We start from the raw sequence: 19,717 nt of genomic DNA on the forward strand, positions 1-19,717 counted from the left end.
GGTGTACAATGATCTAGGGAGGGCTTCTGAAACATTCGGGGAAACTGCTTTGTTGTTAGCACATGCTAAGGATGTGAGTGTTGTTTATCTTATTTTTTTTTCTCTGAAGATTATAGTTGGACCCTACCTGTTACTGTTTGAGTTGTGAAGGACAGGAGGAAGGGTTTGGAAAAAGGAATTCTTTTGAGATCCATCCTGTGGTGACACAAGTCGAGGCGGACTGAAAAAAACACTATGTCTGCATGGCTGGGTTCAGACAAAATGGCCTTTATTGTTTATACAAACTATTTATATATCCTAGACAGTACAGGTGTTAGACCCTGATAGGTTTTTGTGTCCTTCTTGCTTGCTATTTGCTGTTGCTATAGGTGCTGTGGTTCTAAGTTCCATTTCTTCACATCCTGTTTACATACCTGACAATTTGTGGCTGTCTTAAAGGTACATGGCTAAGTCTTTGAAGTCAACTAACTTGTCTGCAGACCAGCTGCAGACCCCAACACCACCCCCACCACACACACATTCACCACCCCCACCCCCCCTTGCAGTCCGCAGGACATGTGTTTATGGACTGCATGTGACATTACCCCAGTTGTCAGTGGAATTGTCCTCAACTGTTCTACTTTCCAAGAAGAATTACAAAATATCTTTCCACCTTAGTAATTATTTTTTTTAAAACCTTCTGCAAGCAATGCACTGTGTTTAAGAGTTAAAATGGACTAAAGTTCCCCATACAAACAGATCTCACTGAAATCTCTGAGAATCTGAATGCTTTCTCATTCTGGGAATCTAAAGGAAAAGAGTAGGTTGGCGTCAGTGTTTACTCTCTTACCTTTAAATTTATATTGCTCTCAAGATATGAAACTACCTCATACTATGGAATAATGTGAAGGAAACAGAAATTTCACCAAAGATTCTATGTTTGTAATTAAAAGCCCAAATGAACAAACTTGGATAATTTCTAACCTTTCCTAACTGGGAAGTGTTTGCAAGTGTTGCAAGTCATTTCCATGTAAACAGAAATAAACCCCTTCATTTTTATAACACTGAACTTTTGTCTAGAGAGCCATTATATATTAAAGAACACAACTGAGTTGACTTTCTCTATTTAGCATGTACTGCCATAACTACAGGATATGCATATGTTGGTGACTTTATTACCTTGAGTGAAATTAGCAATTTATCACAGCTCATCTGTCAAATGATTTCTGTTTGGCTCCTGGAGTTTATGGTGTGCATGATATATTTTGAGTTGAATGAATTTGAACAGGTGTGGTTTATGCTCTGTTTGTAGGTTAACAGATCCTTCCCCCACTGCCATTCAAAGTAGATTTAGTTTAGCAGTTACTGGAAATGAGAAATTAAGTATCCAATTATTTTAAGTTATTTTTGTATTACTGTATCTTTTAAGAAGCTATAGGAAGATTACTGAAGGATTATTGGGTTGTAGGTTTCCAGTGGTTGCTGGTTATTCTTTGTGAATAGCACTCTAACAATTTCTAGTAGCTGGCATAATTGAATGTTCTAAATTTGCCGTAGTTTTTTGCAAGACAATTGCCAAAGAAGGGGGTCATCTTTCTTAATCTCACTTGTATTCTATGCCACTGAAACATCCACTTTAAAAAGTGGATATTGTCACTTCACTGTACTATTTTTATTATATATGCTATTATTAATGCAACTTGAAATTGCAGGTTCTAGATCTATGTTTCATCCTTCTCTCAAAACATTCATAAACACTGTTCTCTTTCTATGGGGAGGCCAGTTGGCCAAAATATGTATCTTATTAACGTACTTTTTATTTCAAAATTTACTAGAGAATTTAAATACAACTGTTAATGACGAGTTTTCTAAAATCTAAGAACTTCTCCTTTAGAAGAATTGGTATCATGCCATAAATAGATCTGCTAAAACAAGTACATTTTTAAATGTAGACAACTTACCTGGATAACTTGTGACTTTGAAGTCATGGGGGTTTTTGTCTTTTTTTTTTTTCTTTGGAGTTATGTGGGTGTTTTCTGTTTTGTTGTCATCTTACCAGCCTGATTGCTGTCTTTACTTGCTTTTTACAAGTCAGTTCTTGTTTCTCTTAGATTTTTCTACATTTACATGTTAACGTGGGAAACCTTCTCTTTCCCTTTTATTCAAATGTATTCAGATTGCTTCCTGAAGGCCAGAAGAAAGCAACAAAATGTTTCGTTATGTGAAATAACACTATCGGGATATTTACGAACAGGGCAACTCAAAAAGGATGGTGAAGATAAGGTGAAATCAGAGGTATCTGACGTCATAAAAAATAGAGGCTCTTGGTCTCCCTCTTCCCCTGAGGAGGTTTGTTACTATATAAATAGCTCCTCTTTTCCAACTTTCTGTGCTACTTAAAGATGCTGACTAAGCTGTTTCAGCACTTTGATCTCCTGCCATGATCAGGCCCTAGCTGTACTTTCATCCTCTTCAAAAGTATTCTCTCACAGCAGTGAACCTGGCCCTAAGGAAATGAGTATGCAGATTATTTTTTTTTCTTACTTCATTAAATACTGCCTTGATGGCTGTCTTTATTGAACAAGTAAGTTCATAAACTTAAACAAACCACTGGAAATGAGTACAATGCTTCCCAGCAAAGGGAATAGTTTGGGAGTTACATTTTTGGGACTGGTACTGTTGGATACAAGCCTGATGCATTTTATGTGAAGTACAGGTTTTTGTGAAGGCTTGAACCATGTACATGGTAATAGAGATATGCCTCATGTTTCAGTGCTCTCCTGGCTCCCAGCTCTCCTGCCCAAAAGACAGAGAGTTTGGTTCTGTGCCATGTGCCAGCCCTCTGCTTTGGAGATCCCAGTATGGCCGTGTCTGCACTAGACATTGCTGAAATTTGTTTGTCTTGTCCGGATCACTTTTACTCAATCACTGGCTTACACTTTAACACAAAGGGTGTACTATGAGAAGTTTTATCATTGAGGAGACTTTACTCTCTTTGTGTACCCCACAGCATAAATAAAGGTGCTGTCACAAGTAGAGACTCCAGGAAATAGATGATACTCATTAAGGAACTTGAGTTTCTTCTAGTCATTAAGCTTTCAGAGTGCTGTTTTCCATAAGGATATCTCCATAAACATAATTTTCTTTTTGTAAATAGGTTTTTCTGTGTATGGGAAATATCAATCCAAAATAACAATTAGTATATATATCAATAAGATTTGAGTGTTTCCCCTTGTGATCAGAACATGTTGAAATAGCATCAAGAAATGTGAAATGAAGCAATATGAAGGCTTTGTGCATATCTTCTTAATGGCTTTTTTCAGAGAGGAAATTGTCATTGTTACCTTTGCTGTACAAGAGAGTTATACACAGAAGAATAGAATTCAGGTTTTCTGAAATTCAGTCTTGTCCTCTTTTCAACAGAACACATAACTTCCTTATGTTGGTATATTTTGAGGTTTTATAAAGATCCGTGACAGTGGCCAGTCTGTATGGGACAATTTATAAGCGGCCACTGTGACAATTTAAGCCTGTAGGCCAAAACCAAGTAACTTGTGTTGGAATGGAATATGAATTTAGTGTTAGCTATGCTGCGTTAACAGTCTGGATTGATGTGGTCTAATTGGCAAGTAGCTTCGCAGTTTTTGTCTTGCTTTCATTGAGGGCCATCTAGTAAAAAAAGTGAAGTAAACTCTGCATATGTGTTCTTAATATAAAGAAGAGGCCATGCTTGTAATTCTGCATGATAGATTATTCTGCTGCATTGTTACCTTGTGTATATATTTTTTTTATTACATTGCTACCATCAAAGCTGTTAATCAAATTTGATTTGTATTAAATCTCTTTTCTTTTGTTTAACAGATGATGTCACTAATATTGCTCAGAAATCCCTCCTTGCTGATGAAAAAGAGAACGTGCTAACAGGACTAGGCATTGTGGTGTGGAAAGTCCCAGTACAAACATACCTAGTGACTTAGCTACTGGCGCTGCTCAGTCTTCACCTCTTTAAGCTAAAATCAAACGCCGCTGCCTCAGCAACCTGTGGACAAAAGAAAGGTACTGTGCATTGCAAGCATGTTTGTTGGGTAGAATGAGAATAAATCTACAGTACAGATATGATGTTATCAATTTATTAGAGACAATATGATTTGAAACTTCAAGTTTGAATTTTTTTTTTTAACTGAGCTAGACTTTAAACCCAACTAGATTTTGCAGGCAGTAAAATAAACCAAATCTCTACAAAGTTTTTGTCTTTGCTTGAATATGATTTACATAGAGACTTTCTATATTCAGTGAATAAATTTATTGATGATACGAATATTTTCCTACTGAGATTTTTCTTTATTTACTTTGTAAGGCATTCCCCTGCCCATGGCATCTAAAATGTGCAGTACAGAATGTTGTTCAGTGTCCTAAGCTTATCATTTGCTTGCTAACTTGACTGCTGTCTTGCTTCATCTATACCTGTCACCATTAATAAGAAAGACTTTAGTTACTTTTGTCTCAGTTGGATGCTAAGCTTCTTTGATAGACTTTTCCAACCTTCTGTTGACTTTTGTGTTTATAGTATACACGTGTCTGGGTATTCAGAAGGCAGCTATATATACTATGCATAAAACCCAACCACAATATTTTGTTTGCTTCAAGGATCATCTACTATATGGGGAAAATTGTCAGTTTCCTCCTACTGGGAGGAGTTTAGTAAGGATGACAGTTTAACACAGTGCCTAATTCCTGGCTTTTTCATCTTGTGGTAGTCCTGTAGTGGAACTGCAGTGATGATACAGCTACTAGGATTAGAAATGTTAGGAGAACTGGGCAACCACCACTCTGTGTAACTGTCCTTACTGTGGAAAATGCCACTGGCCCCTGGAAATGATATTTTAATAATGATTAATGTTGCAAATATAGTTGAAATTTGTCAATAAACTGTAATGCAGAAAGAAAAGGAAAGCAACAGTAACCCAGGAAATATCGTTTCCTAGTAGATGCTTTGCAGTTTGTGTATTCAAATTGTTGTGCCTCTGCTGCTCACCAATCTTGCCATTATATTTGATATAGTGCATAATGAAAACTTACTTTTCATTTCTGAATGAAAGGGTAAAGTATGACCTTAAGTAAGGCAAGTGTTATGGGTAATGACATCTGTAGAGTGCATGATCATTACTGAAAAATTAATGAAGAAGGAAAGAGTAAAGTGAACAATACAGGGTATAAAACATGCCTTAGGGTCTGTCTGGGTAGTATTTGCTTGTCATCTTTGACACTCAAATACAGCTAATAGTTGATTAGTATCTTTGATTTTATAAAGTAACATTCAGAGTGAAAAAATATGTCTCAAGTAGTTTGGTGTTCATTAACTAACTTTTACTATAGAGAATAATTATAGTAACTAAGTTTGTTTTGGGGGCAACAGATGAACTAATGTGACCCTAAATTTTCTCCTCTGTAGTTGGCAGGGCAGTGCAACATTTACTTCTGATTGGGTTTAACTCTTTAGGGAAAATGCATGAGAAGCTTCAGTCATAGATGTATATAGAAAAAATAATCTTTGTGTCTACTTAAAAATAACAGAAAGTAGATGATGCTGATTTTGAGAAGAATTAAAATGCTGAACTCTAAAACTAGCTGTTGAATATTATAATTTGGCTCTCTGCTAAGGTGAATGTGTTTTGATTTTTAAATTTCAAAGGAATGCTATTTAAAGTTATGCTTTTCCTCCTCTGTTGTCCTTCAGTCTGTCCTGTTCCTGTACATCCAAACAGTTGAACATAGATTAACAGATTGATTTAGACTTAATATTTTATTTAGGTGACTCTGCATAATGAAAATGAAATGCTTAAAACATGCGTCTTCAACAACTAATGTATTTTGGAAAGTGATTTTTGTCACATGCAAATTATCTATAAGGATAATTCCTATTGGAACTAGCTTACGAAAATTTGAGCAGAGGGATTTCATCCTCTGGATTGCTTATGCACATTTGCCGAATGCTACAGGGAAAACCCCTCCCTATCTGGTCCCTAGCTTGTCTTACTTGATTAGTCATATTTCTTGAATATCAATTTATTTGGCTAGACTGTTTCTGATATCCCCAAACTATCTCTTTGGAACAGCTCTGTAAACACAAACATTCTTGCAGGTATGGGTGGACACTTTGCTTTAGTGGAAGACTGGCTACTTCTGTGAAAAATCAGGATTACTTCAGTGTGTTGGGTATAGAGCCAGGCACATTTTTAAAATGGCTCTTTGTTTGTTTTGCTGACTGATCATGAAATCTACCAAAATTGATCTTTTCCCCCTCTCTTTAAATTTGCATAAATTAAATAACAGAAATTAAGATAAACTTTGGTATTACTGTCATATTTGCAATTTTTTTCTTAACATCCTTTGAACAATCTGTATTCAGTGATCCTCTGTATAAACATTACTTCTGTTCCCTGCCATGTAACTACAGATCTATTACTCTTCAAACAGAGAAAACAAGTACTATGACATGCTTGCATAGAATAGTTTCTCGTACTTAGAAATATAAGAAGGTAGTACATTTGAGTAGCTGGTAGCTGTACAGCTGCTGGCAGAATTCCCACGCGTCTTTTACCGTTAGATAAGTCTGTGGCTGGTAATGGTTGTGTTGAGATAAGATAGGTAATGTTTCTAAGCAAGTTTTTCTGCTACCTTGGAAAGGTCTTTCATATATGTGAGACTCACTGCCTGACACTGAGCAGAACAGATCTTCAGTCTGTTATGAAGATCCTTGTATATTCATAAATGAGTATGAATTAAAAAGAAGGTATGAACCTATAGCCTACATGATATGCATTCAATAAGTAATAGTGAGAGACCATGAAGTTGGCAGTTTTGATAATCCTTTAGGATATACTGTCCTTGTGCTTTTTTTTTTTTTTTTAATAAATAGGCTTTCTCACGGTTATGGTCATCTCTAGCTTTTTGTAAGTTTTTCACAGCTTTTACATTAATTTATAACTTCAATAGCTCTGAATGATGTGTTGTGAATATTAAATAGCGTTGATAATGTGCTTTGATTATGGCAATATAGGGGGGGGGTGGGGGAGACGTTTTTTATGCATAGCATTGTATAAATGTTGATTTCCAGGAGAATTGTCTTCAAGAACACTACCTCAACACCTGAAACTTATCCTTTCTGAAGGAAGCCCATCCTGTGCACATACACACAGATTATACATATTTATGTTAACTATATTATGGGGTTCTTTGTATTACAAGTAGTCTTAAGCAAAAAAAAAAATTTAAAATGTGCCTTTATCCGTTTCTGTGTTATAATTAACTTGGACAATAACAATCGATTTCAAGTTGTTGCTCAGTGCTGCACTTTTATAATAAAGTACTCTAGGGTAGCATAATGCGTTATTTTGAGGAAACCTTTTTATCATACTTTTTTTTTTTTTTTTTAATCCATGGAGACCTTTCTGCTCCTGTTCTGCCTTGTGTGATCTTTTTGCACATGCTATATTTTACATAAGATTTGGAGTCAGTGTGCCTGAGAAATGCTACATACTGGAACACTTCCATCTCCCAGCTGAGTTCACTTTTTATTTAGTGTGGACTGTGTTCTGTGTTTGTGTCAAAACCTAAACTTTAACAGAAGTAGAAAGTATACCTCAAGTTTGCTTGAAAAGATACTTCAGATGTGAACATATTTACTTGAATCATATTAATTAACATTTCCTATTCAAAAATGAATTAGTAGCTCTTGTGTGTGTTGGTTATAGCAGGAAACAGAAATGAGGAAAGCAAAATACGAGGAAGAATGAGTGTCTCGTAGGACCGTACATGTGAGTATAGAAACTGAATTGACTAAAACAGACCGTCAGCCCAGCAATGCTAGTTAGCAAATACAATCCACAACAATGAAGAAAGAAACCTTTTCCTTGGGTCTGGATGGAGCAGAGTAGCATAAATATACTTTGGAACTGCAGGATTGACCAACAACAATCTAATTTGTGTTGAAAAATTGCTTGCTCATCAGAGATTTTAATTTGAAGATACAGGATTAGCATAGGGTACTAGATGGTGTCATTTTCATGTGTTCTTCTAAGTTCCGTTTTATTCACTTTTGATCTTGAAGAAACACATTTTGTCAGTTGTGAAGTCTGAAACTTACTTCAGTGATTGAATGTCTGTCATGCTCTTTACCTGAATTATTTTTAGATATTTAGAGATTGTAGCCAAACTAACAAACAGATGTATTAAGCATTTCATGTCTGGAAAAAACCCACCATATTATCAAAACCAGAAGTCTTACTGGCTATTGAAATTTCATCACGTTTATCATTACAGCGCCCTGCCCTGAGGACAGTACTGGTTCATGGTCCGGGAAGAATTCTCTCTAGTTAAACTTTAGGAAAGGGGCATAAGAGAAGCTGACAAGTCAAGTTTAAGAGTGTGACAGACTAGTGTATGTCTAAGGGGGATTCCGATGTAGAGAGAATGATGGTGTTTTCAGGTGTGCTCTGAAGTCAGGACCATCAGGGATGCAAATCTGTGTTTAGTCCTGAAGGTGACCAAGATGGAAAATGTTGACGAGTGGAGAGGATCAGAATTAATTAAATCGTTTGAGTAAGAGAAAAGTTTAAATTTGATTAATTGGCAGCTTCTGAACATGGTGCTGTGCAAGCTTGATAAGCCTCTTAGCCACAACCCTGCTAGCCTGTGCACCACTTCCTGCTATTAAAACCAAAGTAAAAGTCTGGGGGAGGGAAATAAATTCTGGTTAGCTTATGTGAAATCTAGCTTAAAATTAAGAAATGCAAAGGGGAATCAGGTGGAGGAATACACTGAGATGTAAATGACCAGTGTCCAATCTGTAGCAGAGACATTTCTATTGCCTCATTGAGGAGCTTGCCTTTCTGTATTGAGGAAGTACTTTATTGCCTTCTGGTTGTTTCAAACAAGAGGTGGAACAGAATACAAAAGATTTGCAGAACGTTGCTATGCTTCTGAGACTTAACCTGGTATTATTTGCCTTTGGGATCAGTTGCACTTTATTCTGTCTGTTCAACAGTGGCTGTTTAATATTTCTGTTCTTTTCAGAAAACTGTGGAAAGCTGACTTCCCATCGTTCTCAAGTAAACTTGCATTAAACTGCTTGCAAGAGCACTCTTGGGTTGTAACAAGTCGTAACAATTTCCTGCACAAGCATAATTTTATATTTCCCCAACCTTACATTTAGTGATCTATATGTGAATAAGTTTTTTTGAAGTTAATAAAAGTCAATGAAAGAAGAGGTGGAGAACAGTTTCCAGGTGTGCTGGCTGTTATTACAACCCAAGAAAAAAAAGAGAAATTTGGTAGTAGAAGGGAAGTGGAGAGTATTTGTGCATTTCAATTACCTTCCAGTGATCAATCTAAGATTTAAAAGCAGACCCTCTAGTCAGGACAGTGAAAGGAAGCCCATTCCCTAGCTATTTGCTGGTGAAGACCTGCATATCTCAAAGGAAACATCTAGTAATTTCCCATCCTTAATCCCCTACATTTGGGAAGTGTTAGTGAAAATCTTTATGATTTGACGTTTCCAGATTTTTACTGCTACAAAAGTAATAAAGAGTAGCTTAGCCATTTGAATTGAATTGATATTCCCTGGGAGGGGAAAGAACATGGTCACACTTGAGAGCTCCCAGTTTTCATGTTTTTCAATGAAACAGGTAGTGCTTCAGCATTTTCCCTTTCCTGTACAAGGGCTGTGTATCCAGGTAACAACTAAATCTTAATTTGTGTCTAACTTTCAGCTCTCATTTTATCATTTTTTCTTCTTCCTTTTCTGATATGCACTTGTCTTCCTTTACTTTCTTCTGTCTTTGAGAACTGGTGGTTGTGAGGAAAGGATTCTGCAGATAGGAGTATTATTTGACAGCAGACAGGACTGTTATTTAGACTAGTTGTAAGTGGCCTACATCACTGAGAAGATTAGCTCTCTCTCTTCCTTTATTAGAGCCTTCTTAAGCAAGCTCCATTCTGGTAGTCTGTTCCCCAGGGTATATGCCTTCCACCCCCACCCACCCACAGCTTTCTGTTTTGGAAACAGCTAGTCAAAGTTTTGCTAGTATAGCTTTGCTATTTAAGCAGTGGAAAACTGCACTGTTACTGCCATAGCTGTGCTAAGTTCAACCTTAAGGCAAAATCTTGTTCAGAGATTCACCTCGAGTTTAGGGAGATGATGGGTGATGTGCAAAGTATATTTCTTCTGGCAATACCTATTTCCATGTTTTTCCAATGAGTCTTCATTAAGGCTAAGTGTACCTCTAAAGTCACTGCCAGGACCCTAACTTTTGAGGTTTCCTTCTGCCATCTCTTTTTAGGGTATGAGGTAGGGAGGGGTACAGAACTGAATACTAAGATCGATTCATAGCAGAAATTTTATGGGTGTTAATGTATTTTTACACAACTGGACACAAAGTTAAGATTTCTACCTGTGTCCTATTTACATGATAATGCAACCTCAATAAAGATTTTTGTCCATGGTCAAAGATGATTTACAGAACCATTTAGACCTCGCAGAGAATGGCCTGCTTTGCGGGCACCGTAGGAAGGAGGTTGTGTTCTAAGGAATGAAGTGTAAGAGTCTTTAATTCAACTGCAGGGACTCCTGGAAGCTTTAGGTGACATGTGACACATCTTGGCCTGAACTTTACATAAAATGCTGTACCATCTTAATGCTTTACTCACTGAAACAGTATACTGAAATGAAAACAATTTTTTCCAGTGAAGGAAAAATGTTATATAGGTAAAAGGGATAAGGATGTTTTCCTCAGAGTGAACAATGAATCACTTTTTAATTCCCCTAAATGACCAAAACAGCCTGACTATGACAGCATTCAGCAATTTGAGATACACTGCCGACTGTATCAACCCCCATAAGATGGATGCGCAGCTTGCTTACTAGAAAGCTCAAAATTGCATGTACAAGTAATGTCTGTTCTGTGTCTAACCATTTTTTTCAAATTTAGGAAGCTTTATTTCCATATACATATATATATATATGTTTGTGTGCTTAGAAATTAATCAAAGCTTCAAAATACTTTGCGATGGTGTAATCTGGGCAGCAGTCAGGCTTGTAGTCTATAGTGGCTTGTCACATAATTCTGGAGTTTTGTATTTATATCTAATTGCATGTTTCTCTCTTTCAATACTGAATTATGACAGAATGTGTCTTTTTTTAACATTCTGTAGAAGCTATCCTGAAAATCATGATTTTGATACATGTATCTGAATAAAAATATTTTATGCAAGTCTTCATGGCCACCACATTCAACTCTAAGCATCTTCGGAAAGAATATTCATGCTTCTGATGGCCAACTTGCCAAAAACCTTTCCAAAAAGCCTGGCAGAGTTTGAATAAAATTTGCTGACAGTTACCAGAGGGATATTTTATTGGTAGTCTTCTCACGGTGCTGAAGCATTTTCAGTTTGTGAATATTGGAGGATGGTTCAACAAAGAAAGTCTTAAGATCACAAAGTTTCTCCTCTGTGCTTTTCTTGTGCTGCTTTGTGCCTGTCTCCTTTCTGCTTAAGCTCAGAAAGAAATGAAATTTTGCCTCCAGGCTCTTGCTGTATTACTATCTAGCTGTGCTTTTTACTGGCTGCGTTTTTACTGTGCATTTTACTCCCTTTTGGAATTTAGACAGTTGAGAGAGGAAAGAAGCTATTGTCTGGTTGAAATATCCAGTTTAAATATTTTATCTGAGGCGATTCAGTTGCATCGGCCAGTCACCAGACTGACTTAAACTCTGTTTGCTCTAATGAACATTCACTCAAATATCAATACTTGAAATACCAACATTATCTGGCTGATTATCAGAGCACTGTTATGAGAAAGTTAACAGATCTTGTGAGGGAATTAGTTTTGTGGGTTGCTAAACTGAATGATTCCTGCCAAAACTTTTTCTAGGTTCTCATAAGTCTTGTTTTCATAACCCCTGTTCAGTCTCTCATATTTTAGTATTGTCCTCAGGATGTCTTTCTGAGGTAGGCAAGTGTAATACCTCTTTTACTGGAGATTAAGTAATTTGTTCAAGGTTGTACAAGGAGTCTGTGAAAGAACCATAGATCCATCAAGCCTTAGCCCAGTTGTGGCCCATAAAATAATCTTTATTATTATCATTATGCAGTTAGATTTGAAATTAGATTTGTATGTGGGGTGTCTTACTTCAAGAATGTTGAAGTTGAGCAGGAGTCCTTAATAAAGCAATTAAACGTAAGTTTGAGGTCCTAAATCCCAGAGCACAGGGACATGCTCTTGGGGATTCTGTTGACTCTTCAAAATTTAAGCAACAGCACCACCAGCTCTGTACTGTATATATTTATCTTGATCTCAGGAACCAAGGGACTTAACTTTAAGGTGGAGTGTGATGGCACCTTTGGCAAAATGAAGCATGTTTGTTGTGTTTTTTTTTAATCAGTCTTCCTGTATTACTGGAATAGGCCAACATCTTCATTTTGACTAAGAGTCCTGATTTTAAGGAGGTTTGTTGAAGTTAAGCTGCCCCTTGGTAGGTGAGGAAGTTTTGTCATTAACCTGCTCAGTGTTATAATTTTCTTTATTTTGCTGACCAGTATGCTCATGCTGCTCTGCACATAGCAGTGTATATCTTCTGCAATGGAGTAGTAAGGTGGGAATGTGGGCTGGCTAGCACAATATGAGTTAGCTTGCAGGTTTAGTAAACGTGATTAATTGCACACGGTAATTATTGAGATCAGAGATGGTGGAATCAAATCACACGGTCTCTGTTTGCTTCACTGTTCAGCTGGTAACGAGATCACATCCAGATATGCCTTTTCTCCTCCTTACATATACTTGATCTCTCAAGTCTATGCTATTGATTTACAAAACAATAAAGTAAATATTGAACATTCAGTAAAGTGTTGGACTACCCTAGTTTTTATCCCACTGAGGTTCCACCTCTCTCTTGAGTCATGAAACTGGGAATCTGAACCTCTCTCCCTGAGCCTGTCAGTTGTCTTGCACATTTTCTACTCAGCTTTCATCCCTGAATTTTTCATTTTTCCAGTCTCAGGTTTTAAATATTCTAGCTCTTTACAATACAAATAATAATAGTGATGGTTAAAAAAAAAAAAATCCAAATGAACTTTCCTTTAAAAATCAGATACATAATTAAACAAAGGTGGACCAGTATAATCCAAAAGCCTAAATTTGGCAGGATGATTAATCTGTGGGTTGTCAGTGGCAGTGAGTAGAGACAGGAATCTGTCTCTGTATTTGCCATTTATCTAGCCCAACTGGAAAACACTACAACTTTCCCTTTCTTCTTGTTTCTGTTTTTGCTTTTAAGTACTGTGCATTAAAGGGAGTACTGCTCCTCAGTGGAAGCACAGGGGTCTCCCTGCATCACACCCAGGGTACAAATGGAAGGGTAGGAGGCTGGACATGCATTGCACTACACAGCAGGTGTCTTGTCAGGTCTCCTGTGTATGCTCAAAAGAAAGGAATTGCCACAGAGGTCAGAGGAACGGCTTTGCCTAGAGCTGACTCTCGAGCTACACTTAACCCACCGCCCTAAAGGGCTCCAACTGTGTAACAGAGCTGAGTTTGGAAGGTTGTGGAAGGGAGGGTTTTGTTTTATCATTTTTAGTCACATTTGAACTTTGTCTTCTTGTGCTACTTTTTTATTATTATTATTTTATGTGTGTCACAGGACTGCTATTTTTAACATTTTGTCTCTTAATATGGCTAGTAAGTTGGTTGTAATGCTTAATCCACAAGATAGTGCTACAATTGAAATTGGGTAAATATTAATGAAGAATGATAATTCATTGAAGCCAGTGAATATATATATATACACAATATTTTTTTTTTTACTTTAAAGGCCTGGGATCAAGCTCATAATTTTTTGAAAAACGATTTGGTTCAAGCGTTTACTAACTTCTAGTACATTAAAGTGTTGTGTAGCGCAGAGGGAGTTGCAGAGTACATCAGTGTAGGGTCTTGAAGGGGTCAGCAGAGCTGGGGGCAGGTATGTTGCAGCAGCGGTTTGAAGGAGATCTGGGTCACTCCCTCTCCTCAGAGGGGCTGTATTAGAGCCACTTTTCTGCCTGAAGACTATGCAATATTGTATAGTGAGACATCTGTACTGCTCACTGGGCTCTGCACAGTTACAAACAAGCTGTGGTGTTGTGCAAACGTATTCGTTGTGTATATTTGCTTTTTTTTGCCATCCCATTATGTGAATTTGGTATTTTAGATTGTTCTCTACTGTTCCAGTAGATTTGACATGAGCAGCTGTAGTGATTTGAGGAGGTGATAAATTTCAGGCTGTCAGATGGGAGTCTTATGTCTGAGGTTAGCATTTTTGCACCCAAAGGGTTGCATTACTGTTGCTTGGCAGTGGAAAGGCAGTTGTCTGTAGTCACAGTAAATAGTGCATTCAAAGTTAATGTTTTTGAACTGGTTCTTCAGTTGCCCTCAAAAAGAATCCATAAAATCAGAGACCTGTTGTTCCTTTAAACCCTTTTCCATCATGTGACTGTTCTGTGGTTCCTGTTCTAAATAATTTGCAAGGATTACTGCAGATACTGTCCGTTCTGTAAATAGCTTTAACACAGATTTCAAAACAATTGTGTACCTAATGAGTTCAAATTACTCTTGGTGACTAAACGCATATGTGATCCCTTCCCTTCCCCCTGCCTTGTCCTCTTCAGCTCAAGCATTGCCTTTTACTTGTGAAAATCTTTTGTAAATTGAGCTAGGTTGTTTGTTGTTTGGTTGTGGGGCTTTTTTTGAATGGGCTGCTATGTTCTTTGACTGGAGTGAACCATTAATGTACTGGATTCTATTCAATGGCCTGCAGTATTACCAATTAAAATAATAATTCAGTGTTACATGGTTCTTCGTACTAGGTATACATATATTTGAATGTGTGCATAGAGTTTAAATGAGTTTGATACACTTTTTTTTTTTTTTTGGATGGTAAGAAGTCACTTGGAAATATATTTTATTTGCATGTATTTTAACAGATGTATATATGACACAGGCAACCAATTCATTTAAGAGAAAATGTATACATTGGTGAAATTCACTCTGAAACTTGCCAAACTCTAGTTCTGTCAGCTGCTCTGTAACAGGCTGGAAGGCAGTGATTTGTGAAGGGAGGTTAAAGCATGGGTACTGATTCCTGGGGGCAATAAGAATTTTCTGAAAGGCTATGTATGGGGTCACAGAATCTCAGCAGATCACCTTTCCTGAGGTGTCAGTGAAAAAAAGTGTAATAACTGCATTCATTATTGACAGAAGAGCTAAGTGCCTTACAAATGCTGTGCTTATCAGCAGGTTATCATCTGCTATGGAAACTTCTGAGTGAGGTGTGATAAAAGCCTAACTTGTACTACACTGGAATCTCTACCAAGCAAAAAGTTACCTCTGTTCAGGGTGGCTCAGTACAATGAGCTCTTTCAGCATAACAACAATGAAAAATGCTTAGAGTTTCTTGGTGATTGCTTTCCATATAGTTTGGACCTATAGGTGTCTTGCTATGAAAGCAAGAATGCCTCAGGACTGTAGGCTGTGAATCTGCAAAAATGAACATGGAGCTATTAGTTAACAATACAAATGTCTGTCTTTGTATTTCCCCCAAAAAATCACAAGTGGCACTTACAAAAATGTTCCTCTGTGAGGAAATTCTGCATTTCTTTAAGTGGGATAGGATTTAAAATAACCCTCAAAAGCTCTGCTGTTGTAGAAATAGATCTGTCTCTGTAGGTAACTAGCAAATGGGTATCTAAAATGTGGCTAGTCTATAATAGACTTAGAAAATAACTGATAATTTGTATTTGTATTTTTGTGGCTGGGAAAAGTATTAATTTACATCTTGTAGAGACGCTTTTGCTTTTATCCATTTAGTCATGTTTTATTACATAGAACTGAGAATTGAAGCAGGAAATGTAGGTCATCTGAACCTTGTGAGAGATGCGCCTTGGGCATTGGGAGCTATGAATGCTGTTTCCCATAGTCACTGGTTTATTATCACTGTTTTTATAAACTATAACATAGGAGAACTGGCAGTTACTTCTGAAGTTAACATTGTACCTGCATCCACTGCTTTATGATTGTTGGGTGCTATGATAACAATAACATTTGTATATTATACATATAACATAATAAAATAAAATTTATTTTAAAATTCGTGAACATTCGGAATTGTGTTGTACTAAGAATGTACTTGCGTCTCACGTTCGCAAGCGTAATAAGATCTACAGGTAGCAGGCTCTGCAGTATTATAAGAGAAATGCTGAAGTAAAATGAAAAAAATGAAAAACACTATTGAAGTAGAGGTGAAGTGTCTAGATGAAGGAGCTTCCCCCTGCCCTGTACCTGTGGTTTTGCTTGGTATTTCAGCTGAGATGACTCATTAACAACTTCACCTTCCAAAAATCATGCTGAAGCTGAATAATGTTGTTCAAGACTTCTGAATCAAGACTGGAATGCTGAACTTTGCATGACACCATTTAGTATATTTTTCTGTGTAATTTGATTCATATTTCTTACTTGATTTTATGGGTGTACTTACTACTCCTGTTGATTACTGTTTACTACTGTAAAACTCACTCTCTAAAGCTATAACTATCCACTTATTTTCATGTATTCACTACAGGATCATGTTTAAAGACTCAATATTTCTTTAAATGGAGGGTGGTTTTTTTTTTTTTTTCACCAGAAACAATTAAGTTCCTTCTTTTCTTACTTTTAGGTAATCAAAATTCTTTGATGCTACACTTTCCCTTTTTTGCAGTAATTATTTTTTTTACTGTTATGTTTTATTGATATTTAATATCTAGAAACATCATATAGCAATTTGTGATTTAGTTCTAGACCTTTCTTGCTAAAACTAGGGAAGAGATTGAGGTAGTGATAAAGTACATCCTTTAAATCCATAAAGCAAATAGAAACTTGAAGTTATGACTCGCACACTGTTCAGCTGATTGGTTTTCCAGGTACACATCAAGCACAGTTACCTCACTTTCTTATTTTACTGATGGACAAGCAAACACCTCTATTACTTAAGCGTTCTTTATTCCTAACTGTAATTGAGATGGGGGCAGGAGGGATCCAGTGAAGTTAAAACTCAGTAGCTAGGCCAGTGAGGGATGTTTTTGGTTTCCTTAACTAAGTTAATCATCTACTGAATTAAATCTTATGTAATCTGAATGCATCAGGAATTTTGTTACTTACTAAGAATTTCAGGAATAGTTCCTCAGTTGTACCCGAATACCCCTGATAGCCTTTGAGAAGAGGAACAATTCCACCATTGTAAATGTTGTGGAGTTACAGATTGGATTTGCATGTCTATGGTTTTTTAGGTTTTCTTTACAAATTGACCAGGCGAATAACACTAGCAACAGATTTTAAATACAGATTTTTCCATACAGTTAAGGGATTTGGATGAAATATACTGATTAAATAGTCTTTAGTTTTAGCCTTTAGCATCACAGAAACTCTATAGATTAATAACATTAAATTCTTTTATGAAGAACAATAATTCCTCAAGTTTCTTCTACTCACTGAAGAGTTGTATATTTCAGGTTACTGTAAAAATATTGCTGACTTTTCTTGAATAGTTATGTGCTAAATCACCATAGCACTAGTGTTTATTTGTTTTCCAAGATAGATCTGGTACATAAATAAAATCTAAATTTAATTCAATTTCTGATTTTTTCATAAATTATTTATTAAAAATACTCAATATAATGAATTTAAGGAACAGATTAAATTTTAGTGCGTAGCATAAATTGATAGATTATTAAGTTTTGAAGGCAAGACACCTGATATGACAAAACAAAACAATGATTTCACTTAAGTTTAGCAAATAGTTTGTATAGGTGGTCTTTTTTCAATTGATTTTTATAAATGAAAGAACTCAATGGAATGTTGTCAAACAGACTGAGGCCTGGTGTCCTGAGTTCTGTTCACTTTTCATCTGATTTGACTTGCCATTTTGAGCAAGACATTTAACTCCTTGGTTTCTGTTTACCAGTCCTTAAAGAGGAGAACAAACCTTAGGTATTTAGTTGAACTCACCAATGGTGTTGTCTGTACGTGCCTGAGGTATTAGCTGTTAACCCTTTAGGAAGTATGTGCTAAAGAGTGCATGTGACTTTTCATTCTAATACAATTTCTAAAATAACTCCCAGGCAGAAGTGGGTTGGGAAGAACAACTGATTGTTTGAAGGCAATTTGGTAGCAATTTTCTTGGAATAAATACTCCGAGAATGTAATTCAGTATTAAAGTAGGAACCCCTCTGCCTTGTTGGCAATTTAATGATGAAAATTATGTGGATATTTAAAATGAGCAGAGCACGTGAGTTTGGAAGCTAATTCAGCATTGACAGCATTTGTTGCTCAGTTTGTTCTTGTGGAGCACTAAGTTATTCTTAGAGGCAAGCGGGGGCGGGGGGGGGGGGGGGGGGGGGGGGGAAGCTGCAGATCAAGCTTCTGTAACTACTCATGAAGCAAACTAATCGTGGGATTTCCTAATTATTGGAATTAGGGTTCTTTGTCTGCTATTGATATTCTCCTTGAATATTACATAAAGCTGTTTTAAATAATTGAATACTTACTAAGCTTAGAGGCATGCTGGGGAATGAAACTGAAGTTAAATACCTTCATGTTTTGATTACAGCATTTCAAAGAGTATCAACCTTGAACGTAAGCAGGTTTTAGATATATTAAGAAGTTTTTTTCCAGTTTTGTGATACCTTTTCCGTATATTCTGTTGCTGTGAGACTCTGATAATTATGATTTGTAACTGATACATTAAGATGAGAAGTGTGTTCTTCTTACTACAGGAAATAATCTATTTCCCCTGAAACACCACCAGCCTCAGTTAATTTATGGTTTTCCGCGTGCCTCTTGGGACTCCTGAGCATGGTCCAAGTCAGATCTTGAATAATAATATGATTTCTGTTTATATGCTATATTCATCAAAACTGTTAAGAGTTTTATTTCTGTGGACAGAAGATTACAATGAATAGGATTTAGAGAAGATGGTGAAATATTGTGTAACTTATTTTCTGAACTATTTATGTCAGTTTGGTACACTATGCAATATACTATATACTACAGGGAAGTTCAGTGTGCTTTAAAACTGGATATTTTGTCTGATGTTTGATTCTGCCTAATTCTGTTCCCACTGCTTTGTTTCTTCTAGGACATGAGAGACGGCTCCCACAATGGCAGAGATTTGTGTGAAAGATTTTGTTGAATGCTACATGACTCTTAAATGCTAAAAGCAGAAGGTGCTAGCTGCTAGCTCAGCGTGGAGCAGAAATTTATTTTAAACTTCAGAAGTAATTATGTCAAAGAAAAGTCGTGCTAAGGGAGAGAAGTCCGACATGGAGATTGAAACCCTGCAAGCTGCTAATGAGGAGCTACGAACTAAACTAACCAACATCCAGATAGAATTCCAACAAGAAAAAAGCAAGGTACTTGTCTGTCTATATTTTGTGATTGTTCTTCTTAATAGCAGCACTGTTTGAAACCAGCAGAGCTTCAGTCTCAAACATTCACTGCTAAACTGCATTACCCTTAAAAGAAACACACGACAAAGGAGTGAAATCAGAAAAGCCACTGATGAACTGAAATTGGTGCCAACTATTATAAATAATGTGCAAAAGGAAATATCCCCAAACATGCAGTCACTGAAATTTGCAGTCACAATGATACAAAAGGCACTAGCTTAGTGTGACT

At 36.6% G+C, this 19,717-nt stretch overlaps 1 protein-coding gene across 5 annotated transcripts in view; it reads left to right on the forward strand.

Annotated features, from left to right (window-relative positions):
• LOC121088053 (janus kinase and microtubule-interacting protein 1-like) overlaps nucleotides 1–19,717 on the forward strand; it is a 246,654-nt gene that overhangs the window by 49,071 nt on the left and 177,866 nt on the right. For 4 of the 5 annotated variants that reach the window (XM_040593753.1, XM_040593733.1, XM_040593762.1 and 1 more), the window contains exons 2-3: nucleotides 3,841–4,035; nucleotides 19,179–19,452. In XM_040593753.1, the coding sequence (XP_040449687.1) occupies nucleotides 19,324–19,452 (129 nt within the window). In that variant the 5' untranslated portion in view covers nucleotides 3,841–4,035; nucleotides 19,179–19,323. Of the gene's footprint in view, nucleotides 1–3,840; nucleotides 4,036–6,687; nucleotides 6,773–19,178; nucleotides 19,453–19,717 lie in introns of those variants that run through there. The other variant, XM_040593744.1, reaches the window with a different exon arrangement.

This window comes from Falco naumanni, chromosome 1 (assembly GCF_017639655.2).
Source record: "Falco naumanni isolate bFalNau1 chromosome 1, bFalNau1.pat, whole genome shotgun sequence".
In the NCBI taxonomy this organism is placed as follows: Eukaryota; Metazoa; Chordata; class Aves; order Falconiformes; family Falconidae; genus Falco; species Falco naumanni.